The sequence below is a fragment of the Pseudophryne corroboree genome, chromosome 6, assembly GCF_028390025.1.
Source record: "Pseudophryne corroboree isolate aPseCor3 chromosome 6, aPseCor3.hap2, whole genome shotgun sequence".
Classification (NCBI taxonomy): Eukaryota; Metazoa; Chordata; class Amphibia; order Anura; family Myobatrachidae; genus Pseudophryne; species Pseudophryne corroboree.
In genome coordinates this window covers 323,744,068-323,770,046 of record NC_086449.1, presented here as the reverse complement: position 1 = coordinate 323,770,046, position 25,979 = coordinate 323,744,068, and the positions used below count along the sequence as shown (strand labels likewise).

General features: G+C 49.3%; 1 protein-coding gene across 2 annotated transcripts in view; it reads left to right on the top strand.

The window, feature by feature from the left end:
* The window catches only part of LOC134932162 (mucin-3B-like), a 75,341-nt gene that overhangs the window by 11,291 nt on the left and 38,071 nt on the right, over positions 1 to 25,979 (top strand). For both annotated transcript variants that reach the window (XM_063926310.1, XM_063926309.1), the window contains exons 3-6: positions 3,515 to 3,579; positions 4,486 to 4,640; positions 6,037 to 6,164; positions 11,181 to 11,239. In XM_063926310.1, the coding sequence (XP_063782380.1) occupies positions 3,515 to 3,579; positions 4,486 to 4,640; positions 6,037 to 6,164; positions 11,181 to 11,239 (407 nt within the window). The remainder of the gene's footprint in view (positions 1 to 3,514; positions 3,580 to 4,485; positions 4,641 to 6,036; positions 6,165 to 11,180; positions 11,240 to 25,979) is intronic.

Genomic DNA, 25,979 nt, shown 5'->3' with positions numbered 1-25,979 from the left:
TTCATGCCCCAGTCTGACACTGAACATGTGCAGTCTTAAGATAAAAAAAACCATAGGGGACACTGTGTTCATTACATGCAGAAGAATAGAATAGAGCGACTGGGAGGTCTACCTGGGGGTCGATTGGTCAGGAGTTCAGCAGGTGGACTGCTTGAGGTAAAAAGCTTTTGCGGCTTCTGTTGGATCTGGTGGGAATGGCCCTGTATCGTCTGCCAGATGGCAGCAGGTTGAGCGTGCCATTGGCAGTGTGAGTTAGGGGCTTACTTATTTGTGCTTTATTCACAAATGTGCTGGGACTCATTGCAACCACCATATCCCTTTTCTTTACTTTTTCCTGTGCAGTTGTAGAAAATTAAAACAAATGTTTGGTTCCTTTTGGTTAAATCAATTGTGAAGGCATTGTTCTATCAAATAAACCCGGGAGCATATGTATTAATATCTGCGGATTACCATGCAAACTAACCTCTTATTGCCACTAGAGATGTGCGTATTTTGGCTCTAAATTGTCGTGTTTAGGCAATATCACCCTCAAGTGTTTAGGTTTCCTACAGTATTAATTGTTCCTACAGTATTAATATCAATACCATTAGTTTCTAGTGTAAATTGGCACCTAAATCATGAGGGAGGGTCATGGATGCCATCCAAAACATGCAAGATTCAATTTGTAGAGCCAAGATCTGAATTTACTGGAAGACCTGAGCTGGGACTCGGAACACAAGTTTTGGTGTGTTTAGTTTTCAGCAAAACCAAACTGGTTGTCTTATTTAAAAAAATTTTTTTTATTGCCATTGGGTGTCATTCTGACCCGATTGCATGCTGCAGTTTACCGCAGCGGTGCGATCGGGTCAGTACTGCAAATGTGCCAGTGCCTCAGTGTGCCGGCGCATGCCAGATGGCCGAAGGCCATCGTTGCCTAGCAATTGCCTCTGCCTGATTGACGGGCAGAGGCGGTCGTTGGGCTGGACGGTGGCGCTGCCGTTTAGGGGGCACGGGCTGGCCAACGCAGGCCTGGCTGGACTGTTGGGTGGGCAGGCTGCGGGGGCAGCATGGTGTCACACTCAGCCACTGCGACCCGGGCAGCGAAGAGGTTCTCCTGACCAGACACAGGAACTGCGCTGGCTGGGAGGTACTCCTGAAATGCAAAAGCATTGCCGTTGTGAGATTCTTTTATATTTCGGGGGGGGGATGGGGGCACTGACATGCGGGGCGGATTAGCCCTGGGCTTGGTGTCCCCCCGCATGTCTGAGTGCCTGATAGTAGCTGTGCTAAATTTTGCACAGCTACGATCAACTCGGAATGACTCCCATTATTCACTCTGATAATGGATGTAGTTTTGGGCAATTTGTTTTATTTAAGCTGGGACAGCTGATAACATAAGCCACTATACTACTGAATCCTGTACTTCACTGATCACAGTAGGTTCTCTTTGGACCTGTTCCTGCATGTAATGAGAATGTGTGGAAGCCGAGAGATTCTTCTTAGCATGCAGACTGCACTTTTCATTGTAGGGAGCTGCTTATGCCAAGAAGCTAACATTTGGGAACTTGTTTCATTAGAGAAGACTGTTGTTCCCATGGGTTCAGTATGATTTGCCAACGGACAGGATGCCGGTGTTCAGAATACTGACAGCGGCATCCCGTCCATCAGAATCCTAACAAACCCCTCTAAAGTACCCTAACCCTCCCTTGTGGGTGCCTTACACTTCCTTCTCTGCTACCTAAACCTAACCCTCCCTACTTTGTGCTTAACCTTAACCTCCCCTTCTACAGTATATGCCTGAACCTAACCCTCCTTCCCTGGTCCCTAACCTTCCTAGCTCTGCACCCTAACCTCCCTTCTCCTACCTAAACCTAAGCCCCTTGTGGCCAGACGGGTGGATGGAAGTTCAGGACTCTGGCTGTTGGTATTGTGATGCCAGTATCCCAAGAAGAGTCTGTATTTAGACACTGGGCTTGTGGCGTCCTATGGGATCCTGGCATCGGTAACATAACTGCATCCCGTTCCCATACAGGGCATTAGCGTGTTTCATTGGTACATAGATCTGGCACAAGGATGCCTCTAATATCTGCTGTTTTTAAATATCCTTAGTACATAAATAAGTAATGTCCCCATCTGTCGGGTAATCTGGGAAGCTAGACATGTTAAAAATGCCAGGTTCCCTGATCCCTGATTCTTCCACATGTTTAATATTTTTGATTCTCCGACCCAGGCAGCCATCAAGATATCGGGCCATTGCCTCAATACATCCCTGATGTATGGGGGATGTACTCTTATTGAAACATCAGCATTAACTTTTTTTAGGCAATATAAGGTAAAGTGCATGTTTTCAAGGTTGTCTGCAGTTACTGATGGATATAAGTGTGTATCAATTGAGATCCATACCAGTCTTGGACTGGGGCATGAAGAGCCCACCGGGGGGATGCAGTAGTAGAGGCCCATGTTTAGAAGTGTGGCGAGTCTTTTTGTGGTACATGGGCTGGGTCCCTTGATAGATATATTCCGTAAATACTGCTAGTGCATGCATGATAATGTACCAGATTAATACCAGAAATGCACTGTAGAAAATACACCATAGTCCTGTGCAGTATAATGCAACATACAGTATGTGTAATGTATACTGTAATTCAAGTGCACAATCTGGAACCTAATCCCTAGAGGAAGAGGTGGGCCCCAAGGACAGTACGGCCCACCAGGGGTTTCCTCTGTACCCCTGTGGGCCAGTCCAACTCTGCAAGTGTAATATATGAATTAGCTATAAATGGGGCTTAATTTTAATTTTTTAAACATATGCTGTTGCTACACGGCAGCCTATATCCTAAAACATTGTTGATATACTAGAAATGACAGCACATCATGTAATAGGACTGTAATTTACATACTTTATTCTAATCTAAAATTACAAGCTTCTATTTGAGTCATTTGTTTGTGTCCATAAGAATATCTTGCATGAACCTGCTTTGTTGGAAGAAGTATCTGTTTTGCACAATATACAACCTTTGTAACTTATGTCTATAGCATAGTCTTTTCCAGCACTGGTATATCATATTAAATGATACAATCAGAATTGTAAATCTCCCAATAGTTGGTTCATGTAGGAAGCTGCTGGCTGCTTCTCTTTCATGTCAGTGGCTGGTGCTACTGTAGGTGAGGGGACATTGCAGTGGCATTAAACACTGGATGAGTGCCCTTATGTCTCTGATTCAGTGTTTCGGTCAATCCTTAACCATTGGGACTTTAAGGTAAGGTTTGCAAAACCCCTTAAAATGTACATAATGGTGGGTTTCATCATGTTTTATATTGTACTCTAGCTGATATAAATTGCCTACTTGGATATCTTTCTGTAAAACTTTGCCTTTTTCAAATGGAGTGAAGTTACAGCCGGAGTCCCAACGGGTCTGGGGGATTTATTTTGTTTTCAATTTCATCTTTCTCAGGATGAATGATGGCTTTGGCCACACTGTAAAGCTGTTCTGTGCTGTAAGATCTGCGTTATTAACATTCTTTGTTTTCACAGTTGAACAAAATCTTCTCCAGCTATTACCTGCAAGAGTACGTTCAGACAGAAATATTGGCGTTTTTGTAAGTAGCTATTTGTGGGTTTTACAATTGCTGGGTACATAATGTACACAGAATAAGGCACTTAAAATCTATTTTTCAAGCTCTGAGTTTGGCTTCTACCTTTGAATCTATCAGCAATATAGATAGATAGTCTTTGGGGTGCTTTTGCAACAAGCACTTCTTCCCCCCAAAATAGCAGTACATTTTAATATGTATACATAGGTGTCAGAAAGAGGGGAGGCAAAGGGGGTGTCTTGACACCCCCACCCTCAAACATTTGAGGGGCGCCAATATACTGGGTCAGTGTCAGGAGGGAGATAATCCCATTTCAGGCTGCTCAACCTCCTCCCTCCCCACAGCCCTTCTCCAAATGCCTCTAGCTTTTCCCCCTGCACCCAGCTGCAACCCCTACAGTGTGTGGCTAGTTACTGTGTTACTAGCCCTGCATCTTTCTCACCTCCCACTTAATATGTTCCTCCCATCTTTCTCTCAGTTCCCCCATTGTACTTCCCTGCCCCACTTCCCGGTACTAAGAAATTCTATTTATTGTGTCTAAAACTCAATAAATGGGCCCCTTATTGTGGTTTAATAAACTATTATCTGTATCTCCATTGTGTCCTCTATGCTATTTTTAACGTAAATGTGTGGATGGATAGCTATAGATCGATCATCAGGTAGGTGGTGTGTAGGTAAGTCAACAATATATAAATCATTAAAACGTAAATTAAATATTGATAACTTAAATTGTAATATGTTTTTTTGTTTAGATTTGTGGTGTGTAAACTGTTTTGGTTGATGGTCAGTCTTAAAATAAGCTTTCCAGATAGGCTGCATAGTAACAGAGTACTCCGTATGGTGGAATGTTCTCTCCACCCCCCACTCCCCCAGTTGTGTTATACAATATTTAATTACAGTTTTGTCTTTTAGGAATGGCTCTGTCATCGTAAGGAATAATGTTGTATTTGATTCCCGTTTTCCCACACCAAGTTGCTCGGATATTGTGAGAACTGTTTTGTCTGCGATTTTTGGAACAAACAATTATTTCGCGTGGAATATTAATGGTTCCACTGTGGAATGCAAAGGTGTGTTTTTTTGTCTTTATAATTGTACTAACAATAATAAATAATACTAGTTTATATAGCAGTTTCTTCCCACTCCTCCAACATGTTTCAGCCCCCTTGAGGCCTTTGTCAAGGACATTGACAATGGCCTTAAGGGGACCGAAACATGTTAGTGGAGGAGTGTTAGGAGACGCTACCGGAGTGTGTGATGAGAGCTTAGGTTGTGACCATTGGTGCTTTTCCAACGTTACCATTTTAACACCAATGCGCATATTGAAGCTAGTGCCTGACACCTAATTGTGTCACACTGTTTTCCTTTTCTCTCTTGTCCTGAATGTGTTTCTTGGAGGATCACAATTTAAAGACCGAAAGGTTTATATACAAATGAATGTAAATATTGCTACAGGAGGTATCTGGCATAAAATGAATACAGAGAGCAACCCTTCCTCCAACTAGCATGAACTGCCGGATTACAAATCTGGGATTCCCACAGTTCAGGTGGTACTCTCCCCTTTCACATTTAGTTAAGTGCTAGTCAGCATTCTAGTAACATTTCACTGCTTGCTTTTGTTCATTGAAAATTCTAGAGTGTTGATCCACGCACAACACAATTTTCCCTGTCTGATTAATAATCTGGACAGACCAATTTAAACATGTTGCTGTAGTTATTGCTCTTTACTTTTCATGACCAATGATTGGATATATTTGGACGATACAGTACCAATAGTTATTAACTGATCTATTGCAGACCAAACTGCGGTAGAAGATGAATAAGGGGTACATGGATCGCAAATACAACTCAGTGCACCGGGCTGTGACTATTTGCACCAGCGATCGCACAACGTAAAGTGACTGGGTTGTTGATCATAAAAATTACTGACTATAATGTTACGGGAAGATGACACATTAGAAAGACAAATTAAAACACTGGTAAAATCTGACCTGTAATTAGTAACTCCTCATGTATTAATTACTTCAATCTTCACCATGATCATGCTGTATATTGTATTATAGCTGGCTTGCTAGTGCTTTCCCTCTTAGTATATAGTACATCCCTAAACTGTTCACCTTTCATCTGAGGAACATGACGTGATTTGTCACATCACTGGATATTTTAAAATCTGTGTACACGAATAAAATTGTATCTAGCTCTCCATGGCTATCTGTGCTGGAGGCGGAGTCTCATTTAGGGACTTGCATGACTTTCTGTTGTGGTACTTGTCCAGTTGTTACAGTGCAATCTGCTTTTCAGAGTCAGACATCCAGGGTTTCTGGACTTGAGGGAACAATTTTAAGACACTGGCAATGTAACCATATGGTAAACTAAACATTTCTATAGTAATATTCTGGAAGGAGACTCATAATGGGCTGATAATGTATGGTATAAAAAAATTTTTTTTTCCACTTTATCCCTCAGGCTATACGCAGAACAACTTAGAGATCCAGTCTTTGCCTATTTCTTTCCTGGTTCTGCGTGCTGGGTATATTGCAGTTTCTGAGAATTACCAAGATAAACAAAGTTTCCTGGATTATCTACAGAAGCAGGTACAGTATGGTGATATGCCTATTGCAGCTTACATCTCTTTCTGTGTACTAGTTTCTGGTAGGCAGAAGTATGAGAACACTTGGACTTGTGTGGGGCTAAGCATTCAAAGTGAGTAGCAACATTTCAGTTTAACAGATTGAAAGTGCCTTGTACTATAGCTCTATTAATAATTAAAGATCTTCTAATCTGAATTATGCTGGCCAACCTGTGGCTCTCCAGCTGTTGTGATAGTACAAATCCCAGCATTCCCTGTGACAGTTTTGTTATTAGGGAATGCTAAAACTGTGGCAGGGCATGCTGGGACTTGTAGTTTAACAACAACAACTGGAGAGCCACAGGTTGGCCAGGCCTGCACTAGGACGACCAGCATCCGATCCGATTCCTGGCACGATTTCCCTTCAATGCCACTGGGAGCTCTGGACACACTATTTTTTTTTTTTTTTTTTGGACACTATGAAGCATACGATCTATCGAGCAATTGTATGCCTCACAAAAAGCACATACTCACCTTGAAAAAATTCCACTCAAAATGACGCCGATCGAATGTTCCATCGAACGATGTATCATATGTGCATTAAACATGGTATGATGTGCATACGATTACGACTGATAATATGGGCTGCATGTATGATCAGAGGATGCAACATTCGACCCGCGGGACCACGCATCGTAATCGTACCCAAAACATGCACAATGTGCACACGATGCATCGAACAATGTTTTTTCGAAATTGTACATTCGTACACATATCGTCCTCATGTATGGCTAGCTTTAGTTTGAAAGACTTGTCTTGATGCCTGCATCAGGGACGTGCAGGCAGGGGAGGCAGTGCCTCCCCTGTCATTAATGCTTAAAATAATACAAAAGATACTTATGACACAGATTTTGTGTCATAAGTATATTTGTATTATTTGAATCATTTTTTTCCGTGTTAAAAGTGTTTAGGAGGCACCGCTGTCTGCCTCCCGCTGACAATGTAAAAGGTCCGGAAGTAGGGGGCGGGGCCAAGCAGCAGGGAGTAAAATCCCATTTAAAAAAAACCCTGTAAGCGGCACTACTAGAAGTGCCTCTTTGACAGGGGAGTGCTTTCAGCCCATGTGAAAGCACGCCCCTGTCACTGTGGAGGAGGTGATTGGGTGCCGGTCTATCCTTTTACATGGCACTGGCGGCGGCTGTGGGTATTATCACCCGCAGCCGCTGCTATGCCGTGACAACCCCTCTCTACATCAGCTGCCCTCCCAGCCACTTTCCCCCTCGCTGCACCCAGCCCTGCTCCTTACTCTCGGAGACCCGCTGCCGCAGCTGATCGGGCTGACTCACCCCCTCCTATGCCGGATGACTCTCCACGGCGGCACGGGCTCAGCAAGGGATTACAGTCACAACTGGCCCGACTACAGGTGGCCCCTGGGACCTGCTGGACAGCGCCGGCCTGGGTGAGTGTCAGAGATCCAGAGCGCGGGGGTGGTGGGGGGGTTGTGATTTTTACCGGCAATACACATAGCAGGAGCGGGAGGGGATTGTAAGCATCAGTAATAGAAATAGCAGGAGCGGGAGAGGGGGGAAAGAATAGTGACCACTGCTCCCTGCATGTCTGTCCTGGCCATTTGGATACCTCGACAGGGGTAGTGCTCAGGCGGACAGTGGAACTAGTTTGAAGTTACTGGTACCAGGATAGTCTGGTCTGCTACCAGGAAGGTGTCCAACTGCTGTTACAAGCCCTCAAGGGTGCAGGTCAATGCAGATCACCCTCTCCCTGTCACCCACTAATGTCGTACTCGCTTTAGCGTAACCCTCTGCCTGTCACCCACTACTGTCACCCTCTTCCTGTCATCACTCTCTCCCTGGCGTCACTCCCTGTCACCGACTGCTGCCACCTTCCCCGTCATCCTTTCCCTGGCATCATCCACGGTCGTCACCCTCTCCCTGGCGTCACCCTCTCCCTGGCGTCACCCTCTCCCTGCAATCACCCTCTCCCTGGCATTACTCCCTATCACCCACTGCAGCCACCCTCTCCCTGGCATCACCCTCCCTGTCACCCTCTCCCTGGCATCATCTACTGCTGTCACCCTCTTCCTGTCACCCTCTTCCTGTCACCCTCTCCCTGGCGTTACTCCCTGTCACCCACTGCTGCCACCCTCTCCCTGGCGTCACCCTCCCCGTCAACCTCTCCCTGGCATCATCCACTGCTGTCACCCTCTCCCTGGCGTCACGCTCCTTCTGTCACCTTCTCCCTGGCGTCACGCTCCTTCTGTCACCTTCTCCCTGGCGTCACGCTCCTTCTGTCACCTTCTCCCTGGCGTCACGCTCCTTCTGTCACCCACTCTGTCATCCACAGCTGTCACCCTCTCTCTAGCGTCACCCTCTCCCTGTCACCCACTGCTGGCTATTTTGTTGTCCAGGACTTCCATTAACTTAATAGCGCCACACCCACAGTGCTATTAAGTTAATGGAAACTCTGGACAACAAAATTGCATTCATGTTCTCCCACTCCCTCCCCAGTCTCAAACAGTAATTTTTTTTTCTATAAAAATTTACAATATATTAGCCGCCTGCTCATCACAAGTTTAATGAGCAGGCGGGCATTGGCAGTGGCGGCATCAGACTGAGATGCGAATTAGTGGTGGAGTGCCGGGGCAGTTGATGTGTGGGCGAGTTTGTAATGCGGTAGCGGGCATTGGCTCAGGGGCAGTAGCGGGCATTGGCTCAGCGGCGGTAGGGATCATTGGCGGGATTCGGCGGACATTATGGCTGCAGTGCCTCACCAACCACTGACCTCACCGCACGCCACTGGCCTGCATCCAAACAGCAGGAGCCATGGCGTCAATCTGGAGATTTTTTTTGTATCATCTGGGTGACTGAGACTTGTTTGGGTAAATGTTTGGGCAATAACAAAGCATGCACAAATGTTGTGGGGTATTAATCAAATAACACCACGTTATCTTATCTATTACTTAAATACAAGCCATTTACTGGTACGAAGCATACTTGTGGAGTTTCAGTGATTCAAAGTATACAGTACATGGATGTTTTCATCTAAGTTTTGTGCTAGGCAGCACAATGAAAGAAACTGGTTATAGATGACCTATAGAGCACTAGGTAGTAAGGTGCTGACTTGTGTCAGAGTGCTGTACAAATCTGTGACACTGGCCTCTATCTACCACTTCACATCATCCGGTGAGGTCAGGGATATTGTTTTGCATCTTTGTTGTGCCTTGTTGCACTGGCTAACTCAATCATGCTGCATTAATCTATGCAGTACAATATCTGTCTACACTGCTCAAAAAAATAAAGGGAACACTTAAACACAATGTAACTCCAAGTCAATCACACTTCTGTGAGATCAAACTGTCCACTTAGGAAGCAACACTGATTGACAATCAATTTCACATGCTGTTGTGCAAATGGAATAGACAACAGGTGGAAATTATAGGCAATTAGCAAGACACCCCCAATAAAGGAGTTGTTCTGCAGGTGGTGACCACAGACCACTTCTCAGCTCCTATGCTTTCTGGCTGATGTTTTGGTCACTTTTGAAAGCTGGCGGTGCTTTCACTCTAGTGGTAGCATGAGACGGAGTCTACAACCCACACAAGTGGCTCAGGTAGTGCAGCTCATCCAGGATGGCACATCATTGCGAGCTGTGGCAGGAAGGTTTGCTGTGTCTGTCAGCGTAGTGTCCAGAGCATGGAGGCGCTACCAGGAGACAGGCCAGTACATCAGGAGATGTGGAGGAGGCCGTAGGAGGGCAACAACCCAGCAGCAGGACCGCTACCTCTGCCTTTGTGCAATGAGGAACAGGAGGAGCACTACAAGAGCCCTGCAAAATTACCTCCAGCAAGCCACAAATGTGCATGTGTCTACTCAAACGATCAGAAACAGACTCCATGAGGGTGGTAAGAGGGCCCGAAGGCAACAGGTGGGGGTTGTGCTTACAGCCCAACACCGTGCAGGACTTTTGGCATTTTCCAGAGAACACCAAGATTGGCAAATTCGCCACTGGCGCCCTGTGCTCTTCACAGATGAAAGCAGGTTCTCACTGAGCACATGTGACAGAGTCTGGAGATGCCAAGGAGAATGTTCTGCTGCCTGCAACATCCTCCAGCATGACCGGTTTGGCAGTGTGTCAGTAATGGTGTGGGGTGGCATTTCTTTGGGGGGCCGCACAGCCCTCCATTTGCTTGCCAGAGGTAGCCTGACTGCTATTAGGTACCGAGATGAGATCCTCAGACACCTTGTGAGACCATATGCTGGTGCGGTTGGCCCTGGGTTCCTCCTAATGCAAGACAATGCTAGACCTCATGTGGCTTGAGTGTCAGCAGTTCCTGCAAGACGAAGGCATTGATGCTATGGACTGGCCCGCCCGTTCCCCAGACCTGAATCCAATTGAGCACATCTGGGACATCATGTCTCGCTCCATCCACCAACGCCACGTTGCACCACAGACTGTCCAGGAGTTGGTGGATGCTTTAGTCCAGGTCTGGGAGGCGATCCCTCAGGATACCATCCGCCACCTCATCAGGAGCATGCCCAGGCGTTGTAGGGAGGTCATACAGGCACGTGGAGGCCACACACACTACTGAGGCTCATTTTGACTTGTTTTAAGGACATTACATCAAAGTTGGATCAGCCTGTAGTGTGTTTTTCCACTTTAATTTTGAGTGTGACTCCAAATCCAGACCTCCATGGGTTAATAAATTTGATTTCCATTGATGATTTTTGTGTGATTTTGTTAGCACATTCAACTATGTAAAGAACAAAGTATTTAATAAGAATATTTCATTCAGATCTAGGATGTGTTATTTTAGTGTTCCCTTTATTTTTTTTATCTATCTATCTATCTATCTATCTATCTATCTATCTATCTATCTATCTATCTATCTATCTCAGCTTTTAACAATGAGCGATGTTAATTGAGTATGCACGTTTCATAGAATAGGCACTATACCTCTCACATGATTCTATGTCTATTGAAAATTATTTTATATATTGTATTTTTTTTTTGTGTGTCTTATTAGGTGTTTCAGGATGTTAATGTATCATTTCCAATCAGGAACGTTTCCTTTTCACAAATTCGGTAAGAAATTGATGATGGCCTCCCTTAAACTAGACATCAAGTGAGCCGTATAATACCAATTCTGTATAATTCCATCAAGTGGGAGTGAAAAGAATGAAATCATTAAATTATATATTTTAAATGTAATGCTTATTGTTATAATATTTTAAATGCAGCAGCAATACAAACAAGATAGATATAGATATATTAGTATGATTTTCACAATATTATCTAAAGGCAGTAGATTAGTATACCCTCTGTGTAAGATAGCAGGTGAATATATGATCCAAAGTTTTGATAGTGTATACATACAACTAATTTACAAACTTGTTCCACAGTATGGGATTATATATATATATATATATATATATATATATATATATATATATATATATATATATATATATATATATATATATATATATATATATATATATATATATATATATATATATATATATACATATATATATATACACATATATATATATACACATATATATATACACATATATATATATACACATATATATATATACACATATATATATATACACATATATATATATATACACATATATATATATATACACATATATATATATACACATATATATATATATACACATATATATATATATATATATATATATATATATATATATATATATATATACACACATATATATTCCTCTAAAGTCAGAATTTTAACCTAATAGATCTGCTTATCACCATGTGCCACAGATGGCAGCGAATGGAAAGTGAGAGGAATGATTTCATCTTTGCTTACACAGCTGAAAGGTGTAATATCACATCTGCTGTCAGTGTCACAGCTCCAATGCCTGCTATTAAGCTCCATGATTAAAGCATACCTCCCAACATTCTAAAGTTTGGAGGTGGGACACAGACACAGGCCCGAAATTAGGGGGCATGGCCTCTTTTTCGCCGGTGTGGCAGCAGTACCTGTGCTCTGTGAGCTCCTGGCCATGCCTCCAGACCATCTCTCATGGTGAACACACTGTGTGCACCACACCCATTATCGAAACGCCAATGTATACCATGCCACAGCTTGCGGTGAGTTAGATACTTAATCATTAGGGGCTGGATCAGGGGCAGATTTGGATCAAACACCAGCCCGGGAAATTTATGGAAGCAGCCCTAATGGCGGCGGAGTCTGTTGAGGGGAGAGGGGTCTGTCAAGAGGACCGGGTCACTCCTCAGAGGTCCTTTTTCTGAGATAGTTGGTGCCTCCTTTGCTTTGTTATGCTAATGTTTACCTGCAACTTTATGCATATGCTGCTACAATGCCCTACCCTGATGTACATCTGTACGTCTGAATATACAAGGACTGATATGCCCACTTTCATTGTCAACTGACACTGCTGTCATGCCTTTAATCTACTTCTGATTTTATTGATTTTTCATTCTACAAACCGCTTTTTTTTAACCTTATGTTTCAAAGTACAGGGAGGGGGCACACACTACATACTGCACAGTACAGGGAGGTGGAACACACACTACATAGTACAGGAAGGGAGCACAGTACAGGGAGGGGAGCACACACTACATAGTACAGCAAGGGAGCACACACTACATACAGCACAGTACAGGGAGGGGAGCACACACTACATTGGCCCTCATTCCGAGTTGTTCGCTCGTTCTTTTTCATCGCATCGCAGTGAAAATCCGCTTAGTACGCATGCGCAAAGTTCGCATTGCGACTGCGCCAAGTAACTTTACTATGAAGAAAGTATTTTTACTCACGGCTTTTTCTTCGCTCCGGCGATCGTAACGTGATTGACAGGAAATGGGTGTTACTGGGCGGAAACACGGCGTTTCAGGGGCGTGTGGCTGAAAACGCTACCGTTTCCGGAAAAAACGCAGGAGTGGCCGGAGAAACGGTGGGAGTGCCTGGGCGAACGCTGGGTGTGTTTGTGACGTCAACCAGGAACGACAAGCACTGAACTGATCGCACAGGCAGAGTAAGTCTGGAGCTACTCTGAAACTGCTAAGTAGTTAGTAATCGCAATATTGCGAATACATCGGTCGCAATTTTAAGAAGCTAAGATTCACTCCCAGTAGGCGGCGGCTTAGCGTGTGTAACTCTGCTAAATTCGCCTTGCGACCGATCAACTCGGAATGAGGGCCATAGTACAGGAAGGGAGCACACACTACATACAGCACAGTACAGGGAGGGGAGCACACACTACATAGTACAGGAAGGGAGTACACCCTACATAGTACAGGAAGGGAGCCAGTGGCGTAAGTTCGTCCCAGTTACCCGGAGGCAAGATAAATATTGGTGCCCCCCCTATTTCCTATATAAAGATAAATATATGTATGTATGTGTGCGTGTGTTCTGAAAAAAATGTATATACTGTATTTATACATTTAATGGTCTTATTTTAAATCACAAATTTTTAAGTAGTCATACACCGGATTAGAACCCATGACCTGTTACACTAACAGCAGAAACTTTACTGATGGCGTTATTAGAATTCGAACTATATGAAGTAGAAGTTACGTGTAATTGTCAGAGAAGTATATTGTTCATATAGTTAAAATTCTCATATTTCCTATACAGAAGCAAACGGCTTCATCAGTAAGGTGTCTGCTTCCAGTGTAATAGGTTGTGGTTTCTAATCCTGGGTATAACACTTGTAAAATGTGTATATTCAGTATAATAAAGAGGATGTGATTTGTAAGGTGCAGGGACCAGTGAGGAAGTCTGCCACTGAAAAGACAGCGACAGCTATCAATTAACTTAATTCAGTGGTGTCACAGAATGGGAGGAGAGGTGCCCCCCTTCAGAACAAGAGCCCGGCGGCAGATGACTCCGTTGCCTCCCAGAGTTCTGCCTCTGAAGGGAGCACACACTACATACAGCACAGTACAGTGAGGGGGAGCGCACACTACATACAGTACAGGGAAGGGGAGCGCACACTACATACACAGTACAGGGAGGGGGAGCGCACACTCCACACAGTACAGGGAGGGGGAGCGCACACTCTACACAGTACAGGGAGGGGGAGCGCACACTCTGCGCAGTACAGGGAGGGGGAGCACACACTACATACAGCACAGTACAGGGAGGGAGCACACACTCCATACAGTACAGGGAGGGGGAGCGCTCACTCCATACAGTACAGGGAGGGGGAGCACACACTCCATACAGTACAGGGAGGGGGAGCGCACACTCCATACAGCACAGTACAGGGAGGGGGAGCACACACTACATACAGCACAGTACAGGAAGGGAGCACACACTCCATACAGTACAGGGAGGGGGAGCGCACACTCCATACAGTACAGGGAGGGGGAGCGCACACTCCATACAGTACAGGGAGGGGGAGCGCACACTCCATACAGTACAGGGAGGGGGAGCGCACACTCCATACAGTACAGGGAGGGGGAGGGCACACTCCATACAGTACAGGGAGGGGGAGCACACACTCCATACAGCCCAGTACAGGGAGGGGGCGCGCACACTCCATACAGCACAGTACAGAGAGGGAGCACACACTACATACAGTACAGGGAGGGGGAGCACACACTACATACAGCACAGTACAGGGAGGGAGCACACACTCCATACAGTACAGGGAGGGGGAGCGCTCACTCCATACAGTACAGGGAGAGGGAGCGCACACTCCATACAGTACAGGGAGAGGGAGCGCACACTCCATACAGTACAGGGAGGGGGAGCGCACACTCCATACAGTACAGTACAGGGAGGGGGAGCACACACTCCATACAGTACAGGGAGGGGGAGCACACACTCCATACAGCACAGTACAGGGAGGGGGAGAACACACTCCATACAGCACAGTACAGGGAGGGGGAGCGCACACTCCATACAGCACAGTACAGGGAGGGGGAGCGCACACTCCATACAGCACAGTACAGGGAGGGCGCGCGCACACTCCATACAGCACAGTACAGGGAGGGAGCACACACTACATAGTACAGGAAGGGAGCACACACTACATACAGCACAGTACAGGGAGGGAGCACACACTACATACAGCACAGTACAGGGAGGGGAGCACACACTACATACAGCACAGTACAGGGAGGGGAGCACACACTACATACAGCACAGTACAGGGAGGGGGAGCACACACTACATAGTACAGGAAGGGAGCACACACTACATACAGCACAGTACAGGGAGGGAGCACACACTACATACAGCACAGTACAGGGAGGGAGCACACACTACATAGTACAGGGAGGGAGCACACACTACATACAGCACAGTACAGGGAGGGAGCACACACTACATACAGTACAGGGAGGGGGAGCACCAGAGCTGGATTAAGGGGGGAGCCCAGGGGACACATTACCCTGGGCCCCCCATATTTAAGGGCCCCCCGTGCCTGCCGTCAAACACTGGTAGGTTTTATTTTAGGAAGTTCAGTCATTGGTGGCAGTGGTGCAAACTTTCCCCTCTGCAGACAAATTTTGTGTTTCAGAGACGGAGACAGCCTTGTCCCCGTGTCTGCACCCGGCGGGGCCACCCACAGGCACTTACGAGCTGCCGTGAATGAATTGTACGGCTGCTCCTCACTGAGCTCTGCCTCTGATCAGCTGAGCTCTCTGCCTCTCTAACACCGTAGAGGGAGCTGCTGAGCAAGTGAGCATGTGCAGCAGCAGCAGCTCCTGTGTTTAACTCACATGGACTCTGGCAGAATCTCCTCCTCTACTCCTCTCCTCTGTTCAGTTGGTTAGTGGTGTGTGTGTATGAGTGTGTATATGTGTGTGTATATATATATGTATATATATATGTATATATATATATATATATATATATATATATATATATATATATATATATATATATATATATGTATGTATGTGTGTATATATATATATATATATATATTAGTGTTGGTGTGTAGTGTGTGTATATGTTGTTGGTGTGTATGCTGTGTGGTATGTATGTATGCTGTTTGTGAGTGTTTATGTATGCTGTTTGTGAGTGTTTATGTATGCTAATTTTCTATTTAATAATAAGTGCTATCCTTTGGTGCTGCCTCCAACAGCTTTCTGCTCACACTTTTATCAATCTTAAGGCCCGTACACACTGGCCGATATATCGGCCGTTCTCTTGAACGGCCGATATATCACGGGTCCGCCGCCCAGTGTGTACGGCCGATACATCTGTGAACTCCGTCGTTCACAGACGTATCACGTCGGCCCCGCAGCACAGCCGATGGCCAATATATCTACCGATATATTGGCGCGTCGCTATCTATCTATCTATCTATCTATCTATCTATCGATCTATAAGAAACCTCCCCTTCCTCAGTATATACACTATATTTAGCCCTCAGGGGCCCCCCTTGTCTAAAGTACTCCGGGCCCCCTGGAGCCTTGATCCGGCCCTGCGGAGCACACACTACATACAGCACAGTACAGGGAAGGGGAGCACACACTACATACATCACAGTACAGGGAGGGGGAGCGCACACTCCATACAGCACAGGGAGGGGGAGCGCACACACCATAAAGCACAGTACAGGGAGGGGGAGCACACACTACATACATCACAGTACAGGGAGGGGGAGCGGACACTACATACATCACAGTACAGGGAGGGGGAGCGGACACTCCATACAGCACAGTACAGGGAGGGGGAGCGCACACTCCATACAGCACAGCACAGTACAGGGAGGGGGAGCGCACTCCATACAGCACAGTACAGGGAGGGGGAGCGCACACTCCATACAGTACAGGGAGGGGGAGCGCACAGTACAGGGAGGGGGAGCGCACACTCCATACAGTACAGGGAGGGGGAGCACACACTACATACATCACAGTACAGGGAGGGGGAGCGCACACTCCATACAGCACAGTACAGGGAAGGGGAGCACACACTACATACATCACAGTACAGGGAGGGGGAGCGCACACTCCATACAGCACAGGGAGGGGGAGCGCACACACCATAAAGCACAGTACAGGGAGGGGGAGCACACACTACATACATCACAGTACAGGGAGGGGGAGCGGACACTACATACATCACAGTACAGGGAGGGGGAGCGGACACTCCATACAGCACAGTACAGGTAGGGGGAGCGCACACTCCATACAGCACAGTACAGGGAGGGGGAGCGCACACTCCATACAGCACAGTACAGGGAGGGGGAGCGCACACTCCATACAGCACAGTACAGGGAGGGGGAGCGGACACTCCATACAGCACAGTACAGGTAGGGGGAGCGCACACTCCATACAGCACAGTACAGGGAGGGGGAGCGCACACTCCATACAGCACAGTACAGGGAGGGGGAGCGCACACTCCATACAGCACAGTACAGGGAGGGAGAGCGCACACTCCATACAGTACAGGGAGGGGGAGCGCACAGTACAGGGAGGGGGAGCGCACACTCCATACAGCACAGTACAGGGAGGGGGAGCGCACACTCCATACAGCACAGTAAAGGGAGGGGGAGCGCACACTCCATACAGCACAGTACAGGGAGGGGGAGCGCACACTCCATACAGCACAGTACAGGGAGGGGGAGCGCACACTCCATACAGCACAGTACAGGGAGGGGGAGCGCACACTCCATACAGCACAGTACAGGGAGGGGGAGCGCACACTCCATACAGCACAGTACAGGGAGGGGGAGCGCACACTCCATACAGCACAGTACAGGGAGGGGGAGCGCACACTCCATACAGCACAGTACAGGGAGGGGGAGCGCACACTCCATACAGCACAGTACAGGGAGGGGGTGCGCGCACCCCATACAGCACAGTACAGGGAGGGGGAGCGCGCACTCCATACAGCACAGTACAGGGAGGGGGAGCGCACACTCCATACAGTACAGGGAGGGGGCGCGCACACTCCATACAGCACAGTACAGGGAAGGGGAGCACACACTACATACATCACAGTACAGGGAGGGGGAGCGCACACTCCATACAGCACAGGGAGGGGGAGCGCACACACCATAAAGCACAGTACAGGGAGGGGGAGCACACACTACATACATCACAGTACAGGGAGGGGGAGCGGACACTCCATACAGCACAGTACAGGGAGGGGGAGCGCACACTCCATACAGTACAGGGAGGGGGAGCGCACACTCCATACAGTACAGGGAGGGGGCGCGCACACTCCATACAGCACAGTACAGGGAAGGGGAGCACACACTACATACATCACAGTACAGGGAGGGGGAGCGCACACTCCATACAGCACAGTACAGGGAGGGGGAGCGCACACTCCATACAGCACAGTACAGGGAGGGAGAGCGCACACTCCATACAGTACAGGGAGGGGGAGCGCACAGTACAGGGAGGGGGAGCGCACACTCCATACAGCACAGGGAGGGGGAGCGCACACACCATAAAGCACAGTACAGGGAGGGGGAGCACACACTACATACATCACAGTACAGGGAGGGGGAGCGGACACTCCATACAGCACAGTACAGGGAGGGGGAGCGCACACTCCATACAGCACAGTACAGGGAGGGGGAGCGCACACTCCATACAGCACAGTACAGGGAGGGAGAGCGCACACTCCATACAGTACAGGGAGGGGGAGCGCACAGTACAGGGAGGGGGAGCGCACACTCCATACAGCACAGTACAGGGAGGGGGAGCGCACACTCCATACAGCACAGTAAAGGGAGGGGGAGCGCACACTCCATACAGCACAGTACAGGGAGGGGGAGCGCACACTCCATACAGCACAGTACAGGGAGGGGGAGCGCACACTCCATACAGCACAGTACAGGGAGGGGGAGCGCACACTCCATACAGCACAGTACAGGGAGGGGGAGCGCACACTCCATACAGCACAGTACAGGGAGGGGGAGCGCACACTCCATACAGCACAGTACAGGGAGGGGGAGCGCACACTCCATACAGCACAGTACAGGGAGGGGGAGCGCACACTCCATACAGCACAGTACAGGGAGGGGGAGCGCACACTCCATACAGCACAGTACAGGGAGGGGGTGCGCGCACTCCATACAGCACAGTACAGGGAGGGGGTGCGCGCACCCCATACAGCACAGTACAGGGAGGGGGAGCGCGCACTCCATACAGCACAGTACAGGGAGGGGGAGCGCACACTCCATACAGTACAGGGAGGGGGCGCGCACACTCCATACAGCACAGTACAGGGAAGGGGAGCACACACTACATACATCACAGTACAGGGAGGGGGAGCGCACACTCCATACAGCACAGGGAGGGGGAGCGCACACACCATAAAGCACAGTACAGGGAGGGGGAGCACACACTACATACATCACAGTACAGGGAGGGGGAGCGGACACTCCATACAGCACAGTACAGGGAGGGGGAGCGGACACTCCATACAGCACAGTACAGGGAGGGGGAGCGCACACTCCATACAGCACAGTACAGGGAGGGGGAGCGCACACTCCATACAGTACAGGGAGGGGGCGCGCACACTCCATACAGCACAGTACAGGGAAGGGGAGCACACACTACATACATCACAGTACAGGGAGGGGGAGCGCACACTCCATACAGCACAGGGAGGGGGAGCGCACACACCATAAAGCACAGTACAGGGAGGGGGAGCACACACTACATACATCACAGTACAGGGAGGGGGAGCGGACACTACATACATCACAGTACAGGGAGGGGGAGCGGACACTCCATACAGCACAGTACAGGGAGGGGGAGCGCACACTCCATACAGCACAGCACAGTACAGGGAGGGGGAGCGCACTCCATACAGCACAGTACAGGGAGGGGGAGCGCACACTCCATACAGTACAGGGAGGGGGAGCGCACAGTACAGGGAGGGGGAGCGCACACTCCATACAGTACAGGGAGGGGGAGCACACACTACATACATCACAGTACAGGGAGGGGGAGCGCACACTCCATACAGCACAGGGAGGGGGAGCGCACACACCATAAAGCACAGTACAGGGAGGGGGAGCACACACTACATACATCACAGTACAGGGAGGGGGAGCGGACACTACATACATCACAGTACAGGGAGGGGGAGCGGACACTCCATACAGCACAGTACAGGGAGGGGGAGCGCACACTCCATACAGCACAGTACAGGGAGGGGGAGCGCACACTCCATACAGCACAGTACAGGGAGGGAGAGCGCACACTCCATACAGTACAGGGAGGGGGAGCGCACAGTACAGGGAGGGGGAGCGCACACTCCATACAGCACAGTACAGGGAGGGGGAGCGCACACTCCATACAGCACAGTAAAGGGAGGGGGAGCGCACACTCCATACAGCACAGTACAGGGAGGGGGAGCGCACACTCCATACAGCACAGTACAGGGAGGGGGAGCGCACACTCCATACAGCACAGTACAGGGAGGGGGAGCGCACACTCCATACAGCACAGTACAGGGAGGGGGAGCGCACACTCCATACAGCACAGTACAGGGAGGGGGAGCGCACACTCCATACAGCACAGTACAGGGAGGGGGAGCGCACACTCCATACAGCACAGTACAGGGAGGGGGAGCGCACACTCCATACAGCACAGTACAGGGAGGGGGAGCGCACACTCCATACAGCACAGTACAGGGAGGGGGAGCGCACACTCCATACAGCACAGTACAGGGAGGGGGAGCGCACACTCCATACAGCACAGTACAGGGAGGGGGAGCGCACACTCCATACAGCACAGTACAGGGAGGGGGAGCGCACACTCCATACAGCACAGTACAGGGAGGGGGCGCGCGCACCCCATACAGCACAGTACAGGGAGGGGGAGCGCGCACTCCATACAGCACAGTACAGGGAGGGGGAGCGCACACTCCATACAGTACAGGGAGGGGGCGCGCACACTCCATACAGCACAGTACAGGGAAGGGGAGCACACACTACATACATCACAGTACAGGGAGGGGGAGCGCACACTCCATACAGCACAGGGAGGGGGAGCGCACACACCATAAAGCACAGTACAGGGAGGGGGAGCGGACACTACATACATCACAGTACAGGGAGGGGGAGCGGACACTCCATACAGCACAGTACAGGGAGGGGGAGCGCACACTCCATACAGCACAGTACAGGGAGGGGGAGCGCACACTCCATACAGCACAGTACAGGGAGGGGGAGCGCACACTCCATACAGTACAGGGAGGGGGAGCGCACAGTACAGGGAGGGGGAGCGCACACTCCATACAGCACAGTACAGGGAGGGGGAGCGCACACTCCATACAGCACAGTAAAGGGAGGGGGAGCGCACACTCCATACAGCACAGTACAGGGAGGGGGAGCGCACACTCCATACAGCACAGTACAGGGAGGGGGAGCGCACACTCCATACAGCACAGGGAGGGGGAGCGCACACTCCATACAGCACAGTACAGGGAGGGGGAGCGCACACTCCATACAGCACAGTACAGGGAGGGGGAGCGCACACTCCATACAGCACAGTACAGGGAGGGGGAGCGCACACTCCATACAGCACAGTACAGGGAGCGCACACTCCATACAGCACAGTACAGGGAGCGCACACTCCATACAGCACAGTACAGGGAGGGGGAGCGCACACTCCATACAGCACAGTACAGGGAGGGGGAGCGCACACTCCATACAGCACAGTACAGGGAGGGGGCGCGCGCACCCCATACAGCACAGTACAGGGAGGGGGAGCGCGCACTCCATACAGCACAGTACAGGGAGGGGGAGCGCACACTCCATACAGTACAGGGAGGGGGCGCGCACACTCCAGGGAGGGGGTGCGCACACTCCATACAGTACAGGGAGGGGGAGCGCACACCCCATACATCACAGTACAGGGAGGGGGAGCGCACACTCCATACAGCACAGTACAGGGAGGGGGAGCGCACACTCCAGGAAGGGGGAGCGCACACCCCATACAGCACAGTACAGGGAGGGGGAGCCCACACTCCATACAGCACAGTACAGGGAGGGGGAGTGCACACTCCATACAGTACAGGGAGGGGGGAGCGCACACTCCATACAGCACAGTACAGGGAGGGGGAGCACACACTAGTAGTGAAACTCAGGAGACCAGCACAGTGGAATCTGTCCCAGTGGTCAATCTGCCCCTGATTACATACATAACCACCACATTACATACGCAGCCACAGTATTACATAAATAGGCCCATCATCATGAACAGACATTGGGCAGCTATAGGGCTGAATGACTTTGCATTAGAGATTGTCCCAGGGCTGGCTGTGAGTGCTGCCTGATCAGCTGGTATCCTGAGAACAAGGTACATCCTGCTCCAGTCCAGTCCCCAAACCATACACTGTGACCGGGGACGCCCTAACCCTTTTACACCATCATGATAATGCAAATAATGTAGTTAAAAATAATAAGATTTTACTCACCGGTAAATCTATTTCTCGTAGTCCGTAGTGGATGCTGGGACTCCGTAAGGACCATGGGGAATAGCGGCTCCGCAGGAGACTGGGCACAACTAAAGAAAGCTTTAGGACTACCTGGTGTGCACTGGCTCCTCCCACTATGACCCTCCTCCAGACCTCAGTTAGGATACTGTGCCCGGAAGAGCTGACACAAGGAAGGATTTTGAATCCCGGGTAAGACTCATACCAGCCACACCAATCACACCGTGTAACTCGTGATACTATACCCAGTTAACAGTATGAAATATAACTGAGCCTCTCAACAGATGGCTCAACAATAACCCTTTAGTTAGGCAATAACTATAAACAAGTATTGCAGACAATCCGCACTTGGGATGGGCGCCCAGCATCCACTACGGACTACGAGAAATAGATTTACCGGTGAGTAAAATCTTATTTTCTCTGACGTCCTAAGTGGATGCTGGGACTCCGTAAGGACCATGGGGATTATACCAAAGCTCCCAAACGGGCGGGAGAGTGCGGATGACTCTGCAGCACCGAATGGGCAAACTCTAGGTCCTCCTCAGCCAGGGTGTCAAACTTGTAGAATTTAGCAAATGTGTTTGACCCCGACCAAGTAGCTGCTCGGCAAAGTTGTGGAGCCGAGACCCCTCGGGCAGCCGCCCAAGAAGAGCCCACTTTCCTCGTGGAATGGGCTTTCACTGATTTAGGATGTGGCAGTCCAGCCGCAGAATGTGCAAGCTGAATCGTGCTACAGATCCAGCGAGCAATAGTCTGCTTAGAAGCAGGAGCACCCAGCTTGTTGGGTGCATACAGGATAAATAGCGAGTCCGTTTTCCTGACTCCAGCCATCCTGGAAACATATACTTTTCAGGGCCCTGACTACGTCCAGTAACTTGGAATCCTCCAAGTAGCCGCAGGCACCACAATAGGTTGGTTCACATGAAAAACTGATACCACCTTAGGAAAGAATTGGGAACGAGTCCTCAATTCCGCCTTATCCATATAAAAAATCAGATAAGGGCTTTTGCATGACAAAGCCGCCAATTCTGATACACGCCTGGCCGACGCCAAGGCCAACAGCATGACCACTTTCCACGTGAGGTATTGTAGCTCCACTGATTTAAGTGGCTCAACCCAATGCGACTTCAGGAAATCTAACACCACGTTGAGATCCCACGGTGCCACTGGAGGCACAAACGGGGGCTGACTATGCAGCATTCCCTTAACAAAAGTCTGAACTTCAGACAGTGAAGCCAGTTCTATTTTGGAAGAAAATCGATAGAGCCGAAATCTGGACCTTAATGGAACCCAATTTTAGGCCCATAGTCACCCTGACTGTAGGAAGTGCAGAAATCGACCTAGCTGAAATTCCTCCTGTGGGGCCTTCCTGGCCTCACAGCACGCAACATATTTCCGCCATATGCGGTGATAATGGTTTGCGGTCACTTCTTTCCTAGCTTTAATTAGCGTAGGGATAACTTCCTCCGGAATGCCCTTTTCCTTCAGGATCCAGCGTTCAACCGCCATGCCGTCAAACGCAGCCGCGGTACGTCTTGGAACAGACAGGCCCCCTGCTGCAGCAGGTCCTGTCTGAGTGGCAGAGGCCATGGGTTCTCTGAGATCATTTCTTGGAGTTCTGGGTACCAAGCTCTTCTTGGCCAATCCGGAACAATGAGTATAGTTCTTACTCCTCTCCTTCTTCTTATTATTCTCATTACCCTGGGTAAGAGAGGCAGAGAAGGGAACACATACACCGACTGGTACACCCACGGTGTTACCAGAGCGTCCACAGCTATCGCCTGATGGTCCCTTGACCTGGCGCAATATCTTTGTAGCTTTTTGTTGAGGCGGGACGCCATCATGTCCACCTGTGGCCTTTCCCAACGGTGTACAATCATTTGGAAGACTTCTGGATGAAGTCCCCACTCTCCCGGGTGGAGGTCGTGTCTGCTGAGAAAGTCTGCTTCCCAGTTGTCCACTCCGGGAATGAACACTGCTGACAGTGCTAACACATGATTTTCCGCCCATCGGAGAATCCTTGTGGCTTCTGCCATCGCCATCCTGCTTCTTGTGCCGCCCTGTCGGTTTACATGAGCGACCGCCGTGATGTTGTCTGACTAGATCAGCACCGGCCGGTGTTGAAGCAGGGTCTAGCCTGACTTAGGACATTGTAAATGGCCCTTAGTTCCAGAATATTTATGTGTAGGGAAGTCTCCTGACTTTTCCATAGTCCTTGGAAGTTTCTTCCCTGTGTGACTGCCCCCCAGCCTCGAAGGCTGGCATCCGTGGTCACCAGGACCCAGTCCTGTATGCCGAATCTGCGGCCCCCTAGAAGATGAGCACTCTGCAGCCACCACAACAGCGACACCCTGGCCTTGGAGACAGGGTTATCCGCCGATGCATCTGAAGATGCGACCCGGACCACTTGTCCAACAGATCCCACTGGAAGATCCTTGCATGGGACCTGGCGAATGGAATTTCTTCGTAAGAAGCTACCATCTTTCCCAGGGCTCGCGTGCATTGATGCACCGACACCTGTATTTGTATTAGGAGGTCTCTGTCTATAGACGACAACTCCTAGGACTTCTCCTCCGGGAGAAACCCTTTTTATCCTGTTCTGTGTCCAGAACCATACCCAGGAACAGTAGACGCGTCGTAGGAACCAGCTGCGTCTTTGGAATATTCAGAATCCAGCCGTGCTGTTGTAGCACTTCCCGAGAGAGTGCTACTCCGACGAACAACTGCTCCCTGGACCTCGCCTTTATAAGGAGATCGTCCAAGCACGGGATAATTATTTCGGCCATTACCTTGGTAAATACCCTCGGTGCCGGGGACAGACCAACGGCAACGTCTGGAATTGGTAATGACCATCCTGTACCACAATTCTGAGGTACTCCTGGTGAAGAGGGTAAATAGGGACATGCAGGTAAGCATCCTTGATGTCCAGTGATACCATGAAATTCTCCAGGCTTGCAATAATCGCCCTGAGCGATTCCATTTTGAACTTGAACCTTCGTATATAAGTATTCAAGGATTTCAATTTTAGAATGGGTCTCACCGAACCGTCTGGTTTCGGTACCACAACATTTTGGAATAGTAACCCCGGCCTTGTTGAAGGAGGGGTACCTTGATTTCACCTGCTGAAAGTACAGCTTGTGAATTGCCGCCTAGTACTACCTCATTTTCTCCGAGGGCAGCAGGCAAGGCTGATGTGAGGTAACGGCGAGGGGGAGTCGCCTCGAACTCCAGCCTGTATCCCTGTGATACTACTTGCAGAACCTAGGGATCCACCTGTGGGCAAGCCCACTGGTCCCTGAAGTTCCCGAGATGCGCCCCCACCGCACCTGTCTCCACCTGTGGAGCCCCAGCGTCATGCGGTGGACTCAGAGGAAGCGGGGGAAGATTTTTGAT